We start from the raw sequence: 22,243 nt of genomic DNA, 5'->3' as shown, positions 1-22,243 counted from the left end.
ACAGCAAAAGTGTTACTGAGAGGAAAATTTATAGCTTTGTAAGCACACATCAGGAAAGAAGGGGCATACCTGAATAGCTTAATGACACAGCTCATAGAATTAGAAAGTACTAATTTAACTTAAGTTCTTGTCAATATTTTTTGAGGTTAATAGGCCACATTAGGGACGGAGATATAACATAGCGGTAGGGTGTTTGCCTTATATGCAGCCTATCCAGGACAGACCGTGGTTTGAATCCTGGCATCCATGTGGTCCCCTCTCCTCATGCCTGCCAGGAGTGATTTCTGAGCTCCCCTCAGCACTGCCAGGTGTGACCCAACCCCCACCCCCAAAATAGGCCACATCATTACCTTCTGTTTATTTGTTTTGTTCACTTTGTATCTTCCAAGCAGTGCTCAGGAAGTCTGGGGGCCTCATAAGTGACTCTTAGCCAATCAGACCACAAGTTCAATGAAGGGCCCAATGATGTGAAGCTATTCAGCCTCTGTAGTGCTTGGGTACATAAGCCACCCCAGTGATGCTGGAGCCCTCTAGGGCCATACCTAACAGTGACGGGGCCTCTTGAGCTGCACTTACTGATGATGCTTGTGGGGTGTTAGGTGGTGATGAAATCAAACCTGAACCACTGTACTGTCTCCCCATTCTCACATAATTGCTTTAAAAAATGAGATGGGTTAAGTGGTCTGGTAGTAGAGTGCATATCTTGCATGTATGAGGCTATGGGTTCATGTTCTTATACCACACCTGAAACAGTATAAAAATAATTCAATTACGGTTCAGATCATAAGCTCTTCTTTAGGATAATATATAAAAGTATATAAATATAAGCAACTATTTTTTGCCTTTTATCCCATTACTTACGGACATTATTATCATCACGTTTTTATCTATTATGATACAAGGAGCAAAATACCTTTGCTCTTTTTGAATCATCTTTCTTTAATCTCCTATCAGGCAATTGAAATATATCTACCAGAAGTGTCACAGTGAACCTAATGGACCTGGAATACCAGCATTAACTAGTGAAGAGCGAACTCGATGGGCTAAGGTTATACATTCTGTTATTCTTTTTATACAATAATTTTTATTGAAGCCATTGTGAATTATAAATCCTTCATAGTTGGATTTCAGGCATAAAGTGACAGTGAATTAGGACAGTTCCCAACACCAGCGTTGATCTTCCTCCACCAAAGTTCCCAACATGCATCCTACACCTCCACCCTTAGCCCCCTGGCCTGCCAGTGTAACAGTCTCATTTTAAGTTTAGATTGTTGAAGTTTGGGTCTCTTGATTCTATTGTTGACTTTGGCTTAAGTATTTCGTTCTGTCCTTTGTTAACTCCACCAATGCACCTGAGATCACTTGGCCCCTGGCCCCTATCCTCTTTTCTTTTTTTCCCTTAATTTTGTAAAAAAAAAATACAGAAATATGAGGTAAAACAAAGTAATTAATGTCCCAAGGTTCTTTGAGAAAGGTGGGAGACCCTATGTAGAAGATACAATTAAATTAAATAAAAAAGGAGAGAGTGTCAGGGTTTTTTGTTTATTTGTTTGGTTCGTTGGTGGGTTTGTTTTTTTTGTTGTTGTTGTTTTTTTTTTTTTTTTTTTGCACAGGTGCAGCAAACATTGCGGGAAATTAGAAAAGAAATATTTTTGGCCTAAAAAACAGGGTGTCCCTACCCATGAAGCATCTTATCATAAGACTAACTATAGACTCTGAGCATACTAATAGTCCAACCCCAAGGTCTTTCTTTATAGTCCCAGGAAAAGTCATCCTCAATTGTGGTTGTCACAGTAAGGCTTCTATAATTAGATATCTTGATTTTTTTCACAGATTCTATCTCAAAGTAGGAGTGTCACAGTGTCTTCTGAGTTCATCTCACCATTAGGTAGTGATGGAGGGAAACCTGCCCTAAAAGCATGTTGCTGCTGTTTTCTAGCTGTCAGGGTATCATATGAGCCCACCCTGGAGCAAGTTGGTGCCAGAGCGGTATTAGGACTCGGTGGAATTTTGATTCCTGGTGCTGGTACAGAAAAACCATGCAGGATGGAATCCAAGGTTCAGATTTGAATGGTCGATGTTCTTGATCAACTGAGACCTAATTTAGGTCACTATGACAAGTGTGTTCAGGTGAAAGGCACTCTGTACTATACAATTTATGAGTTCCTATCCCTGTTAGATAAGAACTTCTTTCTATATGTAAGATTTTTCTATTTTAATGTGCCTACGCAAAAAGGAACAATGCCAAATGATACTACTGGTGCATGTGGGAGTAAAAATAACAAGCTAAACAATCCCTATAATCTGCTTCTAACCTGAACTCAGATCCCAAGGGAAACTTATCTACTAGAATTTCCTCATAAGCAGATCCAAAAAAGGGTGGGGAAAGCTACCTTCACGATAAGGAAATACACACTAAGAACTATAAGAAAATACATCTAAAGAAATAGACAAAGAAAACATACATATCCCTTTAAGTCCTTTGAAATAGTTCAGGGGGGGCATTAAAATCTAGAGCACAGTTTTAACCCGTGACATGGTCTTGTGAATTCTGAAAAAGAAGTCAGAGATCAGGTAGTGTCCTTGAGTTGAGGGTCTCTCTAGAGCAGAGTCCAGTAGCAAGCAACACTCTCCAGTGAAGGGAGGTGGGAGAAAAGGGGCCACATGGAATGAATCAGCAGGAGCAGTGGTGGCAGCTTCTTCCTGGGCTGAGGCAAGGCAGGCTAGGAGGCTGGCTGTCCTTTTGCTATGGGAGCCAGCTGGCAGCTGACTGTGCAGAAGGAAGTGTCTGGTCCTTGAGGAGTTAAGAATTGAAGGCAAAGAGGGTTAGGTAGGGAAAAATAATAGATACGGGTGCAAGTGTGAGAGGATAGAAGAGGATTGGCAAAGTGGTAGGCAGAGGAGGGAGAAAAGGAAGGGTTATATATAACAGGGACTATATACAGCATAGGCATTATATACAATATAAATTAGACAGACAGAGGGATGTCCACCACATACTCACACACAAACATAGATAGACATTGAAGATTGATTCATAGGTTGCATTTGAAGAACTGACTCATGTGGAATGGGTCAGAGCTCTTTAAAAAATATGAGGTCAGGGGCCAGAGAGATAGCACAGCGGTAGGGCATTTGTCTTAGATCCAGAAGGACAGTGATTCGAATCCTGGCATCCCATATGGTCCCCCAGAGCCTGCCAGGAGCGATTTCTGAGCGTAGAGCCAGGAGTAACCCCTGAGTGCTGCCAGGTGTGACCCCAAAACAAAACAAAACAAAACAAAAAATAAGAGGCCAGGAAGATTGGGGGGGGGAGGGAAGTTTTCCAGTTTCTAATCAAATTGTCATTGGTGAGGGACCTTCTGTTATTCTTTTTTTTTTCCTTCATTTTTTTGGGTCACACCCAGTGGTGCTCAGGGGTTACTCCTGGCTCTTTGCTCAGAAGTCACCCGGGCAGGCTCAGGGGACCATATGTGATGTCTGGACTCAAACCACTGTCCATCCTGAGTCAAATGTGTGCAAGGTAAATGCCCTACCACTGTGCTGTCTTCCTGGTGCCCGTTCTGTCTCTCTGTCTCTGTCTGTCTCTGTCTCTCTGTCTCTGTCTCTCTCTGTCTCTCTGTCTCTGTCTCTCTGTCTCTCTCTCTCTCTCTGTCTCTCTGTCTCTCTCTCTCCCCTCTCTCTCTTTTGGTTTTTGGGTCACATCTGGAGGTGCTCAGGAGTTACTCTTAGCTCTGCGCTCAGAAGTCGATCCCAGCAGGCTCAGGTACCATATGGGATGCCGGGATTTGAACCAGGTCTGTTCTGTGTTGGCCACATGCAAGGCAAATGCCTTACTGCTATGCTATCACTCCATCCCTGTTCTTATTCTTTTTGTTTGTTTGTTTGTTTGTTTTGTTTTGTTTTTGGATCACGTCCGGTAAAGTTCAGGGGTTACTCCTGGCTATGGCTCAGAAATCGCTCCGGGCTTGGGGGACTGTAGATGGATGCGGGGATTGAACTGTGGTTTGTCATAAACTAGCGCTGTCAAGACAGATGCCTTAGTTTCATACCACCACTCTGGTCCCCCTGTTCTGTTATCCTTAATAAATCTTTTTCCCATTCAGTTATTTTTGAAATATACGGAAATGTTATATTGAATTTATAACAGTTAATCATTTTCTTCTTGCTGGAGAATAGGCACGAGAATATTTGATTAGTCTTGATCCAGAGAACTTGACAAATTTAGAAAAAATTCAAAGCAGTGTACTGGTATTCAGCTTGGAGGATGGCAGTCCACAAGTAACACCAGAAGATTATTCTCAGGTACTTAACTATCGTGTTTATTATTTCTTCCAACAAAATTATCTGTGTATATTATCTTGTGTATATTGGATGAAATTGTTTTATATGCAGCTTTATACATTACATAATTATTATTTATACAGTACATTAATTATTACATATAATGTAACTTGTGAATTGATAAATAGTACATACTGAGTTCTTGATATATTTTAGTCCATTTTTGTACATATATGTACTATTTATGAAATAAATGACTAATGTTTATATATCCCATATCACTGTTTCCCATCCTTTTTACTGATTGCATAAGTAGAAAATGTGCATAGAACATTAGGTTAATTGAGCTTCTCATGGCAAAAGTCATTCAAGAACCTACGTACAATTCATATTCAATTGTGTCTTAGACTTTTCTTTGTTGACTCTATCATAAGAACTTTGTCACTTTACAAGTAATTTATCCTTGGATTTTATTGAATGCACTGACATTAAGAGCGTTTCCAGATATACTTGGCTTCCTCTGTACCTCTCCCCCCTGCCCTCCTGGGGTAATATTACTGTGAACTAGGAAATAATAAAAAATAGCAGTTATGTGTGTCTTTTGCAAACACTTAAATTTTTTCATACTATATTCATCAAAGTTTTTTTTTTTTTTTTTTTTTTTTTTTTTTTTTTTTGGATTTTGGGCCACACCTGGTGACGCTCAGGGGTTACTCCTGGCTATGCGCTCAGAAGTCGCTCCTGCCTTGGGGGACCATATGGGACTCCAGGGGATCGAACCGTGGTCCGTCCAAGGCTAGCACAGGCAAGGCAGGCACCTTACCTCTAGAGCCACCGCCCGGCCCCAGGTTTTAAGTAATAAATACGAGATCGGTATAACTTGTAGCTAAAAAAAAAACAACTTTTTCTCTGTTTATCTATAAATAATTTCTAGATATCACCAAAATTTTTTTATTTTTATTACCAAAATTCTTAGGGAAAGAATGTTTTAATTGTGTTAAACTCTTTTTTTATTGTAGTTTATGTTTAGATGTACATTTAAATTGAGTCCATAAATACATGAATGTATGCACAAACATATAGATTGAAGTGTCAGAAAATACTAATTACTTTCTGTCTTTTTTAATGTACTGTGATTGAGTTTTTTGTTTATATATTTTCTAAGTATCTGTGCATATTACATAATATTATATCAACATTTATATCATATTATACCCTATCACGTATCATGTTATATCAACATTTCCAGTAATATTTCTTGAGTTTTGAGAACTATTGACAATCAAGGCCTGAATTATTGTTTCTTTGATTTTAACTGTTATCCTTTTGTTTAATTTACCTGAAGAAGAAAAATTGTATGCTTAAATTATAAGTACTTATAAACCAATATTAAATTTTGTTTGTTTGTATTTGGCCACACTCAGTGATGCTCAGTGGTTAATCCTGGCTGTATTCAGGAATACTCCTGGCAGGCTTAGGGAATCATATGGGATGCCAGGGATTGAACCCAGATCAACTACATGTCAGGCAAGCACCCTACCCACTACTATTGCTCTGGCCCCATTAAAATCCTTTTAATTTGGAAATATTTTTACTTTAGGTAGCTGCAATGACCCTTATTGGAGATCCAACAGTACGCTGGGGTGACAAATCCTATAACTTGATTTCCTACTTTAATGGAGTGTTTGGTTGTAGTTGTGATGTAAGTAATCATGAAAATTATTTTTGTCCTTTAATTATTTAAGTTAATTTCTGTTAGTAAACTGCAATACATACAACTGTGCTAATAGTAGCATATAAATAAAGACCTCTATTTTTAAAACATTAGAGAAAAAGTATTTTGTTACCCAGTAAAATTGTATAGGACAAATTATTTTCTATTGTAATACAGCTAACAGTTTGGTGTATATTTATTAGGTGGAATTTGGTTGCATTTTTATGAAGTACAAGCTATTTATTTATTTTTAGCTAACCCGGGGTACCATGTAGTACTGGTGATTGAACCAGAGCTTTTCATGGCACATCCTGACCCCTGAAGCATAATCTTTGATAACCCACCGTTTTCTGCTCAGAATTAACAACCTATTTTATTCTTAAAGATAAGTAGCATTATGTGTATGTTCTATTCAGAGAAATAAATGTATGCAAAAATACTTATAGATTTATCTATTGATTTTATATTTTCCTAAAATGACAAGTGATATTTGAAACTAACTCCAGAAATTAAATAAAAATTACTTATTACATTGTTTTTTCCCTTTCAAACAAGATAAAACAGCTTCTCTTTTTTCTCCAATTTTTTTTTACAAATCCAATGTGTTCTTAATTATAAACCTAATCTTGACTTTCTGAATTATTCAGTAAGTATATAATCCAAGAAAATTAAATTATCAATGAGTTGTCATACACATTTATAATCTCATTATAACATTTTAACATAATATATTCTTTGGTATATAGTATATGATAGTATTTATTATTGTTTCATCTCACAAAAGCATTTAGTGACTAAAACACTAAATAGATGTGTTACATGGACTGGGTTCAATAGTTATATCAGCTAGTGTTTATTTAGTTTTGGAAGATAGGAACATAAGTAAAACTGACATTTGTTTAAGAATATTTATTGGGGCCAGCAAGAAAATAATGGAGGTAAGGCACTTTTTGCACCCAGCTGACCTCAATTCAAATCCCTGGTATCACATGTAGTCCTTCAAGCACAGTCAGGTGCTCTGAGCACCTCCAAGTGTGATCACAAAATCAAATTAACCAAATTAAAACATTTGATATTCTCTTTTAAAATATAGAGAATATTTGTGTAGGGTACAGTGAATTTTTGATAAGACTGACTTTTAGTGTTCACATGCTTTTGTAAAAATTGTTTCTGGAAAAAAAAAAAGACTTGTTTCTGAATTTTTGAGGTCTTATTTTCCTATGAATGCCATCATTTTTTTTAGGCAGACTGTTAACTGTGACTTGTATGTCTACACTCTCAAACCTTCTCAATTCATTTTTATATTAATATTAACAATAGATAGACCTGACCTTTTCCCTCAGTGGTTCAAGTAAAAGTCTTAAGAATAGTCCTTTTGTTTGTAACTGGCATTTGTGAATTTTGGTCCCATTAGGGCAAGTAGGTGTTTAACTTGTATCACATGTTACATGTCATACCTAGGAATGTAGAGGATTGACTCACTCTCCTTCAGAAACCACTACAGACTGATTTGATTGCTACCAATCATCCAATCAATCAGTGAAGTAGCTATTATCCCATAAGGTGGAGTTGTTGATGAGCAGTTAATACAACCAGGCACCTATTATAGTAGCACCTTATAGTAAGAGATTGCTATGAGTCATTTTGAAAATGTCATCTTTCCTCTTTCTTGGTGTAGTTGATAAAATAATTCTTGTTAATTTCTTGCATATTCTTTAGTCCATTGTTTGGTTCTTTTTGACTCATGAGTCTTTTCACAATTTCCTGAAAGCTATCCATTGAGAAATATCCTACTGATGCCTGACTACATCTCCCTCTTTTTGGGTCAACTATCAGTTACAATTGATCACTGTTCTGACCTATTCTATGCTGTCTCTGCCCCTGAACAGTCATTCTATCTACTGGTTCTAAAAATGACTTTAATATTAGTTATATTTTATCCACTTCCCTGTGTCTGTGTTCTTTTAGTTTTAGTGTTTCTTATACAGGAGTTAGCAGTTAGACTTTGCCAATTTCACTAATTCATATTTTGGTAATTTTATTTAGTTGAATGTAGCTTTGTTCAAACCAAATAATTTATGTAAAGATCATTCTCATCAAGAAAAAAATCACCATCTTCTTTCCCCTCCTCCCAGCCCTCCAGAAAACATTTTGTACATTAATTTGGTGTGTGTGTAGTGGTAGGGGATTTGGGACACACCCTTATTATGCTAGAGGGTCTCAAACTGTTGATGTTTCAGGACTGTTGTGCCAGGGATTGAAGCTGGAACTACCATATGCTTCTATTGTCTTTGACCCATCTACCGAGTTCTCTACCTTAATTTTTTTTTTCACTGATGACACCAATACTGCTATTTGGTCAAATTCCAGATGTAAAGAACTTAATATTTCATAGTGTAATACAGAGTGTTGGCCCCATTATGAGCACACATCTCATTCAACTGAGAAGCTCTCTGTATAGTAGCCCTTTTCTGACATGGTCCCTCCCAATCTTGGTTCCTGCCTATGATCCCATCTCTGTCCCACAGGTGGGTCTCTCATCTCATATCATAATCCCACTTTCACAGTTTTCACCTGTGCCCCACCCCATAAGATCCTGGGCACCCACAAAGGACCATGTAGTCCTTGTTGATAAACACTGACATGTAGGCTTCTATGTGAACACATTTATATCCATATTTTATAAATTAGTCTATTCACATCACTTCATAACTTTTTTTTAATTTACTTATCTTGTGGTCTCACTGTGCATTGCTGGGGACTACTCCTGAGTAGTCAAGGGTACTGACTGTCAGGGATACAGTAGTTCAGGAGTATAAGTCCATTCCCAGCCAGATTTGGAGGACCATGCATGACTAGGGCTCAACACTTAGTGCTCCTGCATACAAAGCATGTACTCTGGCCTGTTGAGATTTCTCCTTTGCTCAGTAGTTTGTTTTATAATTCCTTTTTAGGCTTCCCTAGTAGCTTATGGTAAAGAAAATATAACTTAACTTTTGGAAAAAACCATTAGTAAATATATGTAAAGTAAACCTATCCTTTATCCAAAACTATAATGCTCTTTACTGTTTGAATAGGTACTTTGTGATTATACTAATAACCAAAATTTCCCCCTTGGTATTTAAAATATTGTAATCAGCTACTTTGCTTTTATTCTATAGATTTTGTTATAGGGCTTTGTGAAAAGCACATAAGAAGCATGTGATAAGTAGCAGTGGCTAGTAATAGCAGTTAATGGTCCTTGCTTTGGGACAAGTTCTGTAAGTACTATAGTAACATGATTAAAATAACTTTTCACAACTGCTGTATAAGAACATGTATTATTAAAACCTCTAACAGATAAGGCAGTTTGCTTAAGGAATTAAGTAGCTTTCTTAAAGCTGTATAACTAGTGGTAGAATTGGACTCAGAACAAAAATCCACATTAAGTTATATATTAAACATACTACTTACATGTGAATTAATAACATTAAATTTAAAGACCTGGGTTTGATCTGTGATACTACCTGGTCCACAGAACCCAAGTGCATTGCTAGATGAGGCATAAATAAATAGATAGATAGAAAGATAGATCAAATAAACAAAACAATCCAGCAAACAAAAAGTTACGTCAGCTAATAGACTTATTAGGCAATTTAATTTGCTTGTTGTGGAGGGTTTGTGTTACACCTGGCAGTGCTTAGGTTTTGCTTCTGACAAGGTCCTTGGGGTACCATATGATGCTGGGTATCATATTCAGGCCTCCAGCATGTATAGTATGCTTTAAGCTATGTCCCTGACCCAGTACTTAAACATTTCATATTTTCTATATATCTAAGGTGGTGGGAATACCTAGTGGTGCTGTGGTTTACCAATGCTCTACCCAGCAGTGCTAATGAGGTCATTCGATGCCAAGGATCATTCAGGGCCCTTTGAACTATCAATTTGATTTTTTTCTCATATATTTTGAGATGGACAACTTTGAACTAGAAATTAGGGGGTAGAACAATAGTCAAATAGACTTATAGCCCCCAGTCATGCTTTTATGCTGTTATCTTAATAAAATGACAAATGTGTTATATGAAAATTCTTTGTAAAACTAAAGAACAAACAGACTGGTAAGATGCTATTAGAAAAGACATTTGTTAAGGATTCAAATTTTGTTATGTGAACAGTAGTGAGACAGGTAGGAAGTTGTCCCACGACTAAAACTGAGCCCCTCAGGAATCTTCCTTGTTGTCATGGCTACTATTACTTAGTAGCACTGCAGGGTGTAACAAGGCTGTATTGGGCCTTGATACAGAGCCATATAGCTGTGTAGTGTCAAAATATTTGAAATACCAAAAGAAATCACTCCCCTCAAACTGTACCTGAGTGTGCTGAGTATGCATATTAAGGTTTTGGTTTTTTTCTCTCTATGTCGAGCAGAGTCACACTCTGTGCATTATAACAGCTCGTTCTGTCTGTCTGTCTGTCTGTCTGTCTGTCAGACTGTTTCTGTTTCTCTCTCTCTCATACACACATATTGTGTAACTTTCAGTACAACTAGCTAATATTATCTCTAAATTGCTCATGTATTCTTTAAGAACATCTCTATTCAAGAGCCTTAATTACATGTATCCAACCTAAAATATTATTTTTAGAATGAAATGCACCAATAATTATATTGTAGGATGTCTATGTCTTTGTCACTGGATAGTGATACATTTGAAATTTTTATACTTTGTTTTATGATTGGACGGAAAATGAAAATAAAATGTTTTAAGTTTTGCCTTCACATGAAGAATTCTAAATTCTGTGTATTCTCATTTTAGCATGCTCCTTATGATGCAATGGTTATGGTCAATGTCAGCCATTATGTTGATGAGAAGATTTTGGAGAATGAAGGAAAGTGGAAGGTCTGTTTAACAAATATTTTACCCTTCTCTCCTAATGTCTTTATAGATGTGACTACTTTTACAAGTAGTCTTCATACTTTTTAAAATTAAAGGTCTTTATATTTTTAGGGTTCAGAAAAAGTACGAGATATCCCACTTCCAGTGGAGCTTGTTTTTACTGTGGATCAGAAAATATTAAATGACATCAGCCTTGCGAAAACCCAGTATTTCAAACAGGTAGATTTTATTTTGTCATATTTATGGGTGCTGCTTTATTTAAAAAGAAGTGAACCATTTCTATCAGAAATTGTAGTGGTAAATTAACATAGTCTTACAGTTATTGAACACATCTCAGACTTGGCTCCTTTCAAGATATTCTTGGAGAAAGGGAATGTGTGTTTTCTTTATTTTTAATCTTATGTTATTCTATTACAGACCATTTAAGTCAAGCTATTACACAGTTGTTCAGGATTATCTGGGGGTCAGTTCATGCCACTGAGTATGGCAACATGGTCTTCTGATAATGTTACACCAAATGAAGACCTGCTATATTTTTCATACTTCACCTTTCTCAAATTGTATTCTCAGAGTGTTCAGAAAAATGTTAAACATTTCCTATGAGATCTATAAGTTGTCAAGGTTTAGATCCCTGGTTCAGAGCAGACTTAGAGAAGGTATGGATGGTTTGGTTGACCCTTGTGAGTACTTGAAAATACACTTCAGAATGCCCATTGGCCTCATAACTCCATAAAGTCAAACTAAATAAAATTATTTTATCTTTTTTAAATTTTTTTTATTTATTGATTTTTTTTTGGGGGGGGGCACACCCGGCATTGCTCAGGGGTTACTCCTGGCTGTCTGCTCAGAAATAGCTCCTGGCAGGCACGGGGGACCATATGGGACACATGGACTCGAACCAACCAACTTTGGTCCTGGATCGGCTGCTTGCAAGGCAAACACCACTGTGCTATCTCTCCAGGCCCTATTTTATCTTATGGGAAGTTGCAGAGAACCATGTTAAGAAGCTTGAGAAAAACTGGATTGAGAAACCCTGATAAAGGGATAGAGTTCACAGTATGTGGAAATAGTAAGAAACATGCAAAATTAGCATATTTTGAGTCAGTGAGTGAGTTCTAATCTCAGACTTGTGAAGGTTATAAAATCTAAAGGACCAATTCAGAAGAAATCCTATATTTGTCTATAAACCTTTTTGGGCCAAAAGATATTTCACAGCCCCTTGTTTGAAGAGCAGTGAGCTGAGTAGCTTTTAGATTCTTCTGCAGTGGTAGTATGTGGACTTGATAGACACATCTATCTTTGGAGCTAGATAATATCACAGGCAAGGCAGTTGCCTTACATGTGGTCAACGCAGATTTGGTCCAGCTTGAGCTCTGGTACTATGGTTCCTTGAAGATTCTTGGGTGTGACATTGAAGGACTGCCCCCCCCCACCCCCCCATTATACACACACATAAGTCTACCTGGGTAGCCTAGGAACTTCATCTTCTGGCCCTCACATTAGATTGTAAGTTCAATTAGTTTAGCCCTGCTGGGAATGGCCCTCACACTCTCTGATCTCTGCCTTATAGCTCCCCTGTCAAAGGAAAAAAATGAGTTCTTTATAAGAAGCCACATTTACTACCATGAATACAACTTTGGCCATTATCTAAGCATTACATGGGGCTGGAGTAAGACAACAACCAGTAGGGTATTTGCCTTGCACATGGCCAAGCTGGGTTCAATCTGTGCTACCCTATCTGATACTCAAGAACTTCCTGTATAATAGTAACCCCAATTATCACAGGGGCAGCTCAAAAACAAAACAAATACAAACAAAACCCAAATATACTGTAATTCTAATGATACTTTTATTATTTGGGGGTGAGTACTCTCCTTAGGTGATGTTTTACTGTTCTTCTGTAATTATTTTTGTTAGGCATCTGACCTGGAGGTTGTTGTACGTGCCTTTACATCTTTTGGCAAAAAGCTGACCAAGAAATACAAGCTTCATCCTGACACATTTGTTCAGCTTGCACTTCAGCTGGCTTATTTTAGACTTCATGGACGGTAAGGGCCATTCATTTTTTAATGATCAGAATTTTTGTTTGTTTGTTTGTTTTGTTTGGGGGCCACACCCATTGATGCTCAGGGGTTACTCCTGGCTATGCAATAGAAATCGCTGCTGACTTGGGGGACCATATGGGACGCTGGAGGATCGAACTTCGGTCTGTCCTAGGCTAGCGCTTGCAAGGCAGATGCCTTACCTCTAGCACCACTGCTCTGGCCCCTCATGATCAGAATTTTGAAGTCTAAGGGGATAACAAGCATATACTACCCTAATTTTATTTTAATTTTTCTCCAAACTTGAAATCTGTGTCCTAATCTGTTTCTCCATTGACATTCTATCAATTTATAGTATCTTTGTTTGGTTTTGATTTAAGGGTACTATTATTCTCGTATTCTTAGGAGATTATTCCAGCCTCTTTATTATCCAAGAATTTGAGAAGGATCAATATGAATCTTTTGTGTGTGTGTGTGTGTGTGTGTGTATGTGTGTGTGTGTGTTTTGGGCCACACGTAATGATGCTCAGGGGTTACTGCTGGCTATGCACTCAGAAATCGCTCCTGGCTTGAGGGACCAGTTTTAGCATTTTAACATATTCATATTGAAGTAAATATCTTGTATACAGTATTCAGATTTGCCATGTTTTTCATTTTATCTTTTCTATCAATCTCTGCCTTTGAAAGACAAATTGGATCTTTTACATTTAAAATGATAACTGACTACCCACAGAATGGGAGAAACTATTCATCATCAGATAAGGGGTTATTATCTAAGATATATAAGGCACTGATAGAAGTTGGCAAGAAAAAGCATCTAACCCCATTCAAAAATGGTGAGAAAAAATGAACAAACATTTCCTCAAGAATAAACACAAATGATCAAAAGGCACATGAAAATATGTTTTACATCACTAATCATCAGGGAGATGCAAATCAAAACAACAATAAGGTGCCATCTCTCACCACAGAGACTGGCACAAATCACAAAGAAAAGAACAACCAGTGCTGGCACAGATGCAGGGAGAAAGGAGCTCTTATTCACTGCTTGCTGGTGGGAACAGAGTCTGGTTCAGCCTTCTTGGGAAACAATATGTATGTTCCTCAAAAAACTAGGAATTGAGCTTTCATATGATCCTGCATTACCACTCCCAGGGATATACCCTAGAAACACAAACAAAACCATGCAGAAAAGCCCTCTGCATTCTTATGTTCAATGTAGCACTCTTTACAATAGCCAGAATTTAGAAACAACTCAAGTGATCAAGAATAAATGAGTGTCTAAAGAAACAGTGGTATATCTACACAATAATACTATGTGGCTGTCAGGAAAGATCAGTCATGAAATTTGCTTATACATAGATAGATATGGAGAGTATTATGCTTAGTGAAATGAGTCAAAGGGAGAGGGATGGATATAGAATAATCTCACTCACTTGTGGCTTTGAGAAAAATAAAAGATAATATGGTGATAATATCCACAGACAATAGAGATGAGGTCCAGAAGGACCAGTCCATAGTAGGAAGTTTGCCATGAAGAGTGGTGAGGGCAGTAAGGGTAGCAAAGGGTCCACTATGACAATGATAATTGGAACTGATCACTCTGGACAAGAACTGGATGCTGAAAGGGGATGAAGTGATATGCATGGTATCCCTTCAATAACAATAATGCAAACCACAGTATTAAAAGAAGGGGGAGGGACCAGAGAGATAGCATGGAGGTAGGGCATTTGCTTGCATGCAGAAGAACGGTGGTTCGAATCCTGGTATCCCATTTGGTCCCCTGAGCCTGCCAGGGGCGATTTCTGAGAGTAGAGCCAGGAGTAACCCCTGAGCGCTGCTGTGTGACCCAAAAACCAAACAAAAAAAAAGAGGGGGGGAGAGAGTGTATGTGTGTGTGTGAGAGAGAGAAAGTGTGTGTGTATATGAGACACAGAGGGAGAGAGGGGGGAGAGAGAGAGAGAGAGAGAGAGAGAGAGTGAGAGAGAGAGTGAGAGAGAGAGAGAGAGAGAGAGAGAGAGAGAGAGAGAGAGAGAGAGAGAGAGAGAGAGAGAGAAGTAAAATGTCTGCCTAAGAGGCAGGCAGGGTTGGGCAGGAGGGAAACTGGGGACATTGGTGGCAAAAAAAATGTGCACTGGTGAAGGGTGGTTTACATTCTATGACTGAAACTCAAGCATGAACAAATTTGTAACACTGCTTAAATAAAGTAATTATTATTTAAAAAATGATCACTGAGAGGAAAGGTTTTATTTCAGCTCTTTTGCTATTTTCTATAGCTTTTATATATTTATTTGATTTTCAGTTTTTCCATTGCATGTTTTAAAATTTACTTGATTTTCTGTAGTATACCATTCTAACACACCCCTCTTTCTTTGGTTTTTGTACCATACCCAGCAGTGTTCAGGGCTTACTACTGGACAGGCTTAGAAGACATATAGGGTGATCAATCTCACATCTGCAATGTGCAAGGCCAATGCTCTACGCAGTGTACTATTGATCCAGCCCCTCAAGTTGCAGTTTACTGCCCTGTCTCAGGCTTCAGCTCTCTCTATGGTGGCAGTCGGTGCTAGCCTGGGATGTGTTCCTATGTGAAGGCTTTTCTGATGGAAAATTCCCTTCCCAGCTTGCACAGAGACAGAGGGTTCAGTACTACCTCAGCTGTTATGAAGTCTTCCCTCCATTTCTTACCACCTTGGTCTCTCAAAAGCACTTTTTGTATAGTCAGTGACTCTCTTCAAGAGTGATGAAATCTGAGAGCAGGAGAGTGCTTTCTTTGTGACCTACTCTCAGAAGTAACATCTCATCACTTCCTGATGTAAGGTCACTGATCCAGCCTTCCTCAAAGTGAAGAATTCTACCATAGCATAAATAGCAGGATTAGGGACAACTGGTCACAGATTCCCAAATATAGAACCTGATAGCATGCAGACTTTTGAAATAACTGAAAGTTTCCCAGTCTGTTTATGAGTCATTTTTTTTTATTCCTAGAATAGCCTTGCTTCTTTGTTATTAAAAACTGTCCACATTGTAAAAAATTTGTCTCTAGCAGCTTTACAAGGTAAATCCCCTCTGTTGTAACATGTTATTTTCTTCACATTCTACATTTTGTGTTTTTTTCTTTTTTTCTTGTAGTCCTGGTTGCTGCTATGAAACAGCTATGACGAGATACTTTTATCATGGTCGCACAGAGACTTTGCGATCGTGTACAATAGAAGCAGCAAGCTGGTGTGAATCTATGCATAATCCTTCTGCCAGTGTGAGTATTGGAAAAGTTAAACAGTCCACAGAATTTGATTGTTCTAAAAAAAACAACCCACAAGTAATGCCTTTGCTTCAGTTTCCCTGGATCAGAAGAATACTTTCAAACTTTTTCTTAAACTGTTCAAAGTATTTGTCCATTAGTTGAAAAGGTTAAGTGACAGGGAAGACATATGAAAAAAATCATTTGTATTATTTTCTAGGAATAGTATCTTGATTTATTGTGGCATTTCACTTCTGTTGACCTACCATTGGAATAAAAACCTGTAAAGTTCAGATTCTGTGAAGTACTTTTTCTTTAAACTTTACTGAAAAATAGAAAAGAAACCTGTTAGTTACTTTTAAAAGAAAGCTTTTTTCTATCTTTTCTTTATAAAAGTAAAATAATTTCTTTTAAAGAAATTTACTAATATATAAATGAGGAAGAGAGAGAAAGATGTGGAAAAGAGAAGTTGATCTTGTTAAGAGAAAAGGAGCAAAGAGTACACATCTCAGGTTGAGATGCCAGTGACTCCTCAATGTGGGAATGTGCCAGAAGGAAGAGTTTCTCCTGTTTTGTTCTTTGTTTTTGTTTTGGAGCCACACCTGATGATTCTTACAGCTGGGCTCAGGGTCCTATATCAGGGGCTGGGGATCCAACCCTGGTCTACTGCATAAAAGTCAAGTGCCTTGTCTTCTGTATTACCTGTATTCTAGCCTAAGGCTGCTTTTCTTGATGGGTTGAACTTTTTGAAATTAGATTTGTTAATCATTTATTAGAACCAAAATAGTCTCATGTTTTTTACTTTGTAGGAAAAGCAACACAAAGTGGATAGTTCCTTTCCACTACTATTTTATATTACATTTGTTTCTGTAATTTAGATATAGTTAGGTGTTAATTTTATAGAATTGGTTTATCATCATTTTTTATTACAACCATGCTTTGATTTTAAAGCCCTCATTTTTTCTGTCTTTCTACCATGTCAGTTTCCATTGTTAATGTTAGTGCTGTTTGCAAGTCCCCGCCTCCTGATCTGTGAAATAATCAAGATGCATACAGCATATAGGAAAGAAAAGGCAGCAGAAGAACTAAGGAAGAGATATAAAAGATTTACCCAAAGGTCATCCCAGCAATCATTTTCCTCTCCCCAATTATGTTTAATTATTCTTGGCTCAGGTATTTGTTTGGTTTCTGTCCAATTTGCTATCCAAGTGTTTCTGATTTTTCTCACAGCTTGTTGAGCGACAAAAAATGATGTTAAAAGCTTTTACAAAACATAATAAAATGATGAAAGACTGTTCATCTGGAAAAGGTACTGTGCTGTAATCATTCTAGCTTGAAAAAAGTTCACATACACTGAAAATTTTTTCTAACTTCGAATGTCGGGCTTCATTCGCAGGGTTTGATCGTCATCTTTTAGGCTTATTACTCATAGCAAAGGAGGAAGGCCTCCCAGTTCCAGAACTCTATACAGACCCACTTTTCTCCAAAAGGTAACATAATAAAGCGTGTTATAGCTTCACTAATCCGTTTTCTTTTTCTGAATGTTAAGTTTCTTAGTTTAAATTATATTAAACTTAGTTTAATATCTTTTCTTTATGCCACACAGTGGAGGAGGTGGAAACTTTGTTCTCTCAACGAGTCTTATTGGTTATTTTAGAGTGCAGGGATTGGTGGTACCCATGGTACACAATGGCTATGGATTTTTCTACCACATCAGAGAGGACAGGTGAGTGTACTCTTTATATTGCTGCTGCCTTAGAGTAAGGAAGTGATCATTATCTGAAGGCCTCTATATTAAGGCTGCCTGGTCATCTGTCACTTGCTAAATAGATAACACCTTTTTTTTTTTACCTTTTCTGTATTTAATGTATGTATACAGTTTATCTATCCTGTTTTTAAGGCATTTGTCAAAGTACTTCTTTAAGTATTTTGTGTAGAAAACCACTTATAGTGGATCTGGTGATTATCCTCCAGCTCCTCAAAACTCAGTATACATAGAAACATATTTTTCTACCCAAAGTATTTTATTGAAGTTCCGATGAAATATGTGATAGTGCATGTAGTAATATACAGTACTAAGTAACAAGATGTATTATACATGAAAAGAACCTTTAAATTAACTCAGATACATTCGTTCAGGTTGTATAAGGTTGTATAAACTTGAAGTTCTGGTTGTGGAAAAAGTAAGAAAATAATGTAAAAAAAATCTGTCAGGGAAAAGAATGCTAGAGAACATGGTAATATAAAATTGATTTTTAAGAAAAGGTCTTCGAAAATGATTTTTTAAAGAAACATTCACATGCCCTGGCAATCTCTTCATGTATGTCTTTACAAAACAGTGTGATTTCATTCAGCATTATGTGAATCAAAAAGTAGCAGATTGGGAGGTGCTTTAGAGGAAATGTGAGAATTAGAATTATAGGATAAATGACATTTCAATTTTTAATACTTTGCTTTTATTCTTTTTCCTTTCTTAAAAGTTTACCATTAGCATTTTCCCCAAATTTTATCATCTGTCCCTAAAAGTCAGCATCATTTGTGTCTGGTTTGTTATACAGGTATTACATCTATTTTTTAGTACCTATATGTTTGGAGGGACCACATACAGCAGCATGCAGGGGTTACCCCTGGCTCTGCACTCAGGAATCACTCCTGGCATGCTCAAAAGACCATATGGGATACCAGAGATTGAACCTTGGTCCATCCCAGGTTGGCAGCATGCAAGACAAATGCCCTACCCCTGTACTAAAACTCTGGCCCCTAGATTATATAATTTCATGTTATTCAGTTCATGTACATTACTGGAATATTAAATTTGAATGATAGATTTGAATGATAAATGTATGAACAAGGATCTTACTGTCATTTTTCATAAAAAGGGACCAAGGGTTTAAAAATAATTGGACAAGGGGCCAGAGAGATAGCATGGAGGTAAAGCAATTGCTTTGTATGCAGAAGGATGGTAGTTCGAATCCCGGCATCCCATATGGTCCCCCGAGCCTGCCAGGAGCAATTTCTGAGTGTAGAGCCAGGAGTAATCCCTGAGTGTCACCGGGTGTGATCCAAAAACAAAAAAACAAACAAAAAATAAAAATAATTGGACAAGGTCTTGAACAATATTACAGCAGGCAAGGCACTTGCCTTGGGTGCATCCAACCAGGTTTTATCTTCAGCTTTCCATATGGTTCCCCAAACCTGCCAGGAGCAATTCCTGAGCACAGAGAAGGCATAAGTCCTGAGCACCACCAAATGTGGCCCCAAAGCAAACAAACAAATAAAAAAAAAAAGCTACTGTATACAGAATAAGCATTGTAACATATTTTCTGACAAGTGGAAGATTCTATATTCAATCTTTCCTTCCTGCAGACTAGTCTCTAAACAACAGCCTGCATGGTCTTTTTGGAAATAGAACTCAAAACATTCTATTCAAAACTCTCTAGTCTTCTTATGTAACATAAGTAAAATACTAAGACCTTTTGTGAGGCCCTACATGATGCAGCTCTTTGTTTCCTCACTGATTATATCTCCCTCCTGTAACACATCTCCTCCAGCCACTGGCTGTCCTCTACCTTAAACATACTGTTATTCACAGTTCTGATTTCTTCAAGTTACTACAAGGGAAAGTCCTTGATATGTGTAATCAGAGATCACTCCCTTGCTTCATCCAGACTTTTGTTCAAATGTACTCTGAGGCCTTACCTATCTAAAACAGTGCTGTGGCCCTCATTATACACTAACACCTATTTGTGCTAAAAATGTACAATATGGACACGTACTTATCTAAACATAATTTCTGAATAAATAGGTTTGATTTATTGATGTGGTCCACAACTCCACAGCAGTACTTTGAATTACACTTAGGAAATGTTTTCAACAGTGACTTAGTTGCTTGAGGTATCCAACTCCTGATGTACGAAAGAGCTTGACACATAGGTGGGGCAGGTAGGGTCTTAAAGGAAGGAAGGTGGAGAAGAGGTTGGAGAGAAGTAGATGAAAGATCAATATGTTTAAGCTTTTGCTCATAAGTGTTCTCAATTGAGTAGACACCTGAAAAGCTTTAAATAAGCAAAAACAAAGCAAAAAAAAACACAACACCTTCAGTGCTGCAGAGAATAGTACAGATATCTTCATACCCACATGGCACTTCACACTCCAACACTTATAGCTCTGGAGACCCCCTAATACTTTTGGGATAGCTTAGATGTTCCCTGACACCACAACATGCATCCTTAGTGTCTTGCAGCAAACTGTAGACCCAGCTGCTCAGGTAACATCAAGAGTGAACTCCAGGACTTTTGGACACCCTTAGTATCTACACCTAAAAAATTTAGGGAGACACTAATTTTGGGGGGATGGTCAGTATAGTTTTATTCTGTGGCAAGGAGTTTAAACTTTTCTTTTAGTTAGAATGAGTAGCTTAACCGTCTTAAGCATGAAAATTACATGCTTTACTTATATAAAAATATGAGTACTGAGTGATCATACAGTGAGCAAGGTGCTTGCCTTTCACAAATAGAACTGGATTCAACCCTCAGAATCATATATGGCCCTGAGCCTTGCCAAGAGTGATCCCTCAGCACAGAGCCAGAAGAAAGCCTAGTTTATATAAACAAAACACTCCAACAAAAAGCCTCCAAATAAATACATTTATATTTATATTAATTTATACAGATATAAGGATCAATGATTTTTTTTTTTGGTTTTGGGCCACACACAGTGATGATCAGGGGTTACTACTGGCTATGTGCTCAGAAATTGCTCCTGGCTCCAGGGACCATATGGGACCTTGGGTGATCGAACCACGGTCTGTCCTAGGTCAGTGCATGCAAAGCAAATGCACTACCGTTGCACCACTGCTCCAGCCCCAGATCATTGATTTATATATATAGGCCAGAATAAGTTAGGAAGCAAGGATAATATATTGAACAAGGCAGTTGATAATGAAGATAGAGATAAGTGGAGAGGTATTTGAGAGATATTTCAAGGCTAGCTAGAATAATAGGACTTATTGATGAGTTGCTGATGGTGATATTTACTATGGTGAAATTAGGGGATAAATAGGTTTAAGAATATGTTAATGCAAGAATCAAGTTTTGTTTGACACATGTTTACAATTTCTTCAAATACAGAGATGTGTGTTAAATTTTATAGCAAAGAGATTATGTCAGCTGCAGTTGGATGAGTGTGAATGTCAGTAAAGAGAAGAAGGCAGGTGCACTTGCTGAGCAGATAGTAAAAACAGTTAGTTTTTAAGTGAAATACATGAAGACTGGCTGAAGGTGGGTTTGTTTGTTTGGGTTTTGTTTGTTTGTTTGTTTCTGGGTCACACCCGGCAGTGCTCAGGGGTTACTCCTGGCTCTACACTCAGAAATTGCTCCTGGCAGGCTCGGGGGACCATATGGGATGCCAGGATTCAAACCACTGTCCTTCTGCATGCAAGGAAAATGCCCTACCTTCATGCTGTCTCTCTGACCCCTTGAAGGTTGTTTTTTATTTCATTGTTAAACCTGAAAATTGTGTGACTCAAAAATATTAATTTTTGAAATAGCATTTTATTATAAATGTACTACATACTGGTAAAAATTATAAAATGTGGAAAATGTAATAACAGTCTTCTACATATCCACTATAAAACACAAGTTACTATTGGTTTCCAATCTATAATGCATATAGATTTGTGTAACTTTTATAAATTTAGACCATATGGCAAATATTTTGCATATTTTGTGAATTTTATCCTCTCAAGAATTCACATTGCCTTTAAATATGCTTTTAGATCATTTAGTGGTTGAATAATATGTATTATTATGGATTCCCATAATTTATTTTATTGTTACCCTATTATTTCCCCTTTTCATAACTAGAAGTAATATTATATACTTCATTACATTGTTGCCAAACCTATTCATTATAAAACATTTCACTAATTTTTTAATGTTGAGACTTATTTTTAAAGAAATTTTAAATTGGGAGAAGCACAGAGATTTCACATATATTCAGACCCACACATTGGCAATACCACCAACTAGACTGCAATGGATATTGCACAGGCATTTTGCTAATTTTATATGCAAAAATAATATAACCT

At 37.3% G+C, this 22,243-nt stretch overlaps 1 protein-coding gene across 2 annotated transcripts in view; it reads left to right on the top strand.

Moving 5' to 3' along the window:
* Positions 1-22,243, top strand: part of CROT (carnitine O-octanoyltransferase) — a 44,528-nt gene that overhangs the window by 20,190 nt on the left and 2,095 nt on the right. For both annotated transcript variants that reach the window (XM_049771059.1, XM_049771058.1), the window contains exons 7-16: positions 955-1,048; positions 4,180-4,305; positions 5,885-5,986; positions 10,792-10,875; positions 10,984-11,091; positions 12,790-12,920; positions 16,047-16,170; positions 17,386-17,464; positions 17,552-17,645; positions 17,762-17,881. In XM_049771059.1, the coding sequence (XP_049627016.1) occupies positions 955-1,048; positions 4,180-4,305; positions 5,885-5,986; positions 10,792-10,875; positions 10,984-11,091; positions 12,790-12,920; positions 16,047-16,170; positions 17,386-17,464; positions 17,552-17,645; positions 17,762-17,881 (1,062 nt within the window). The remainder of the gene's footprint in view (positions 1-954; positions 1,049-4,179; positions 4,306-5,884; positions 5,987-10,791; positions 10,876-10,983; positions 11,092-12,789; positions 12,921-16,046; positions 16,171-17,385; positions 17,465-17,551; positions 17,646-17,761; positions 17,882-22,243) is intronic.

Source organism: Suncus etruscus, chromosome 1, assembly GCF_024139225.1.
Source record: "Suncus etruscus isolate mSunEtr1 chromosome 1, mSunEtr1.pri.cur, whole genome shotgun sequence".
Lineage (NCBI taxonomy): Eukaryota > Metazoa > Chordata > Mammalia > Eulipotyphla > Soricidae > Suncus > Suncus etruscus.
The sequence above is the reverse complement of the archived record's forward strand: the minus strand, read 5'-3'. Positions and strand labels throughout refer to the sequence as shown.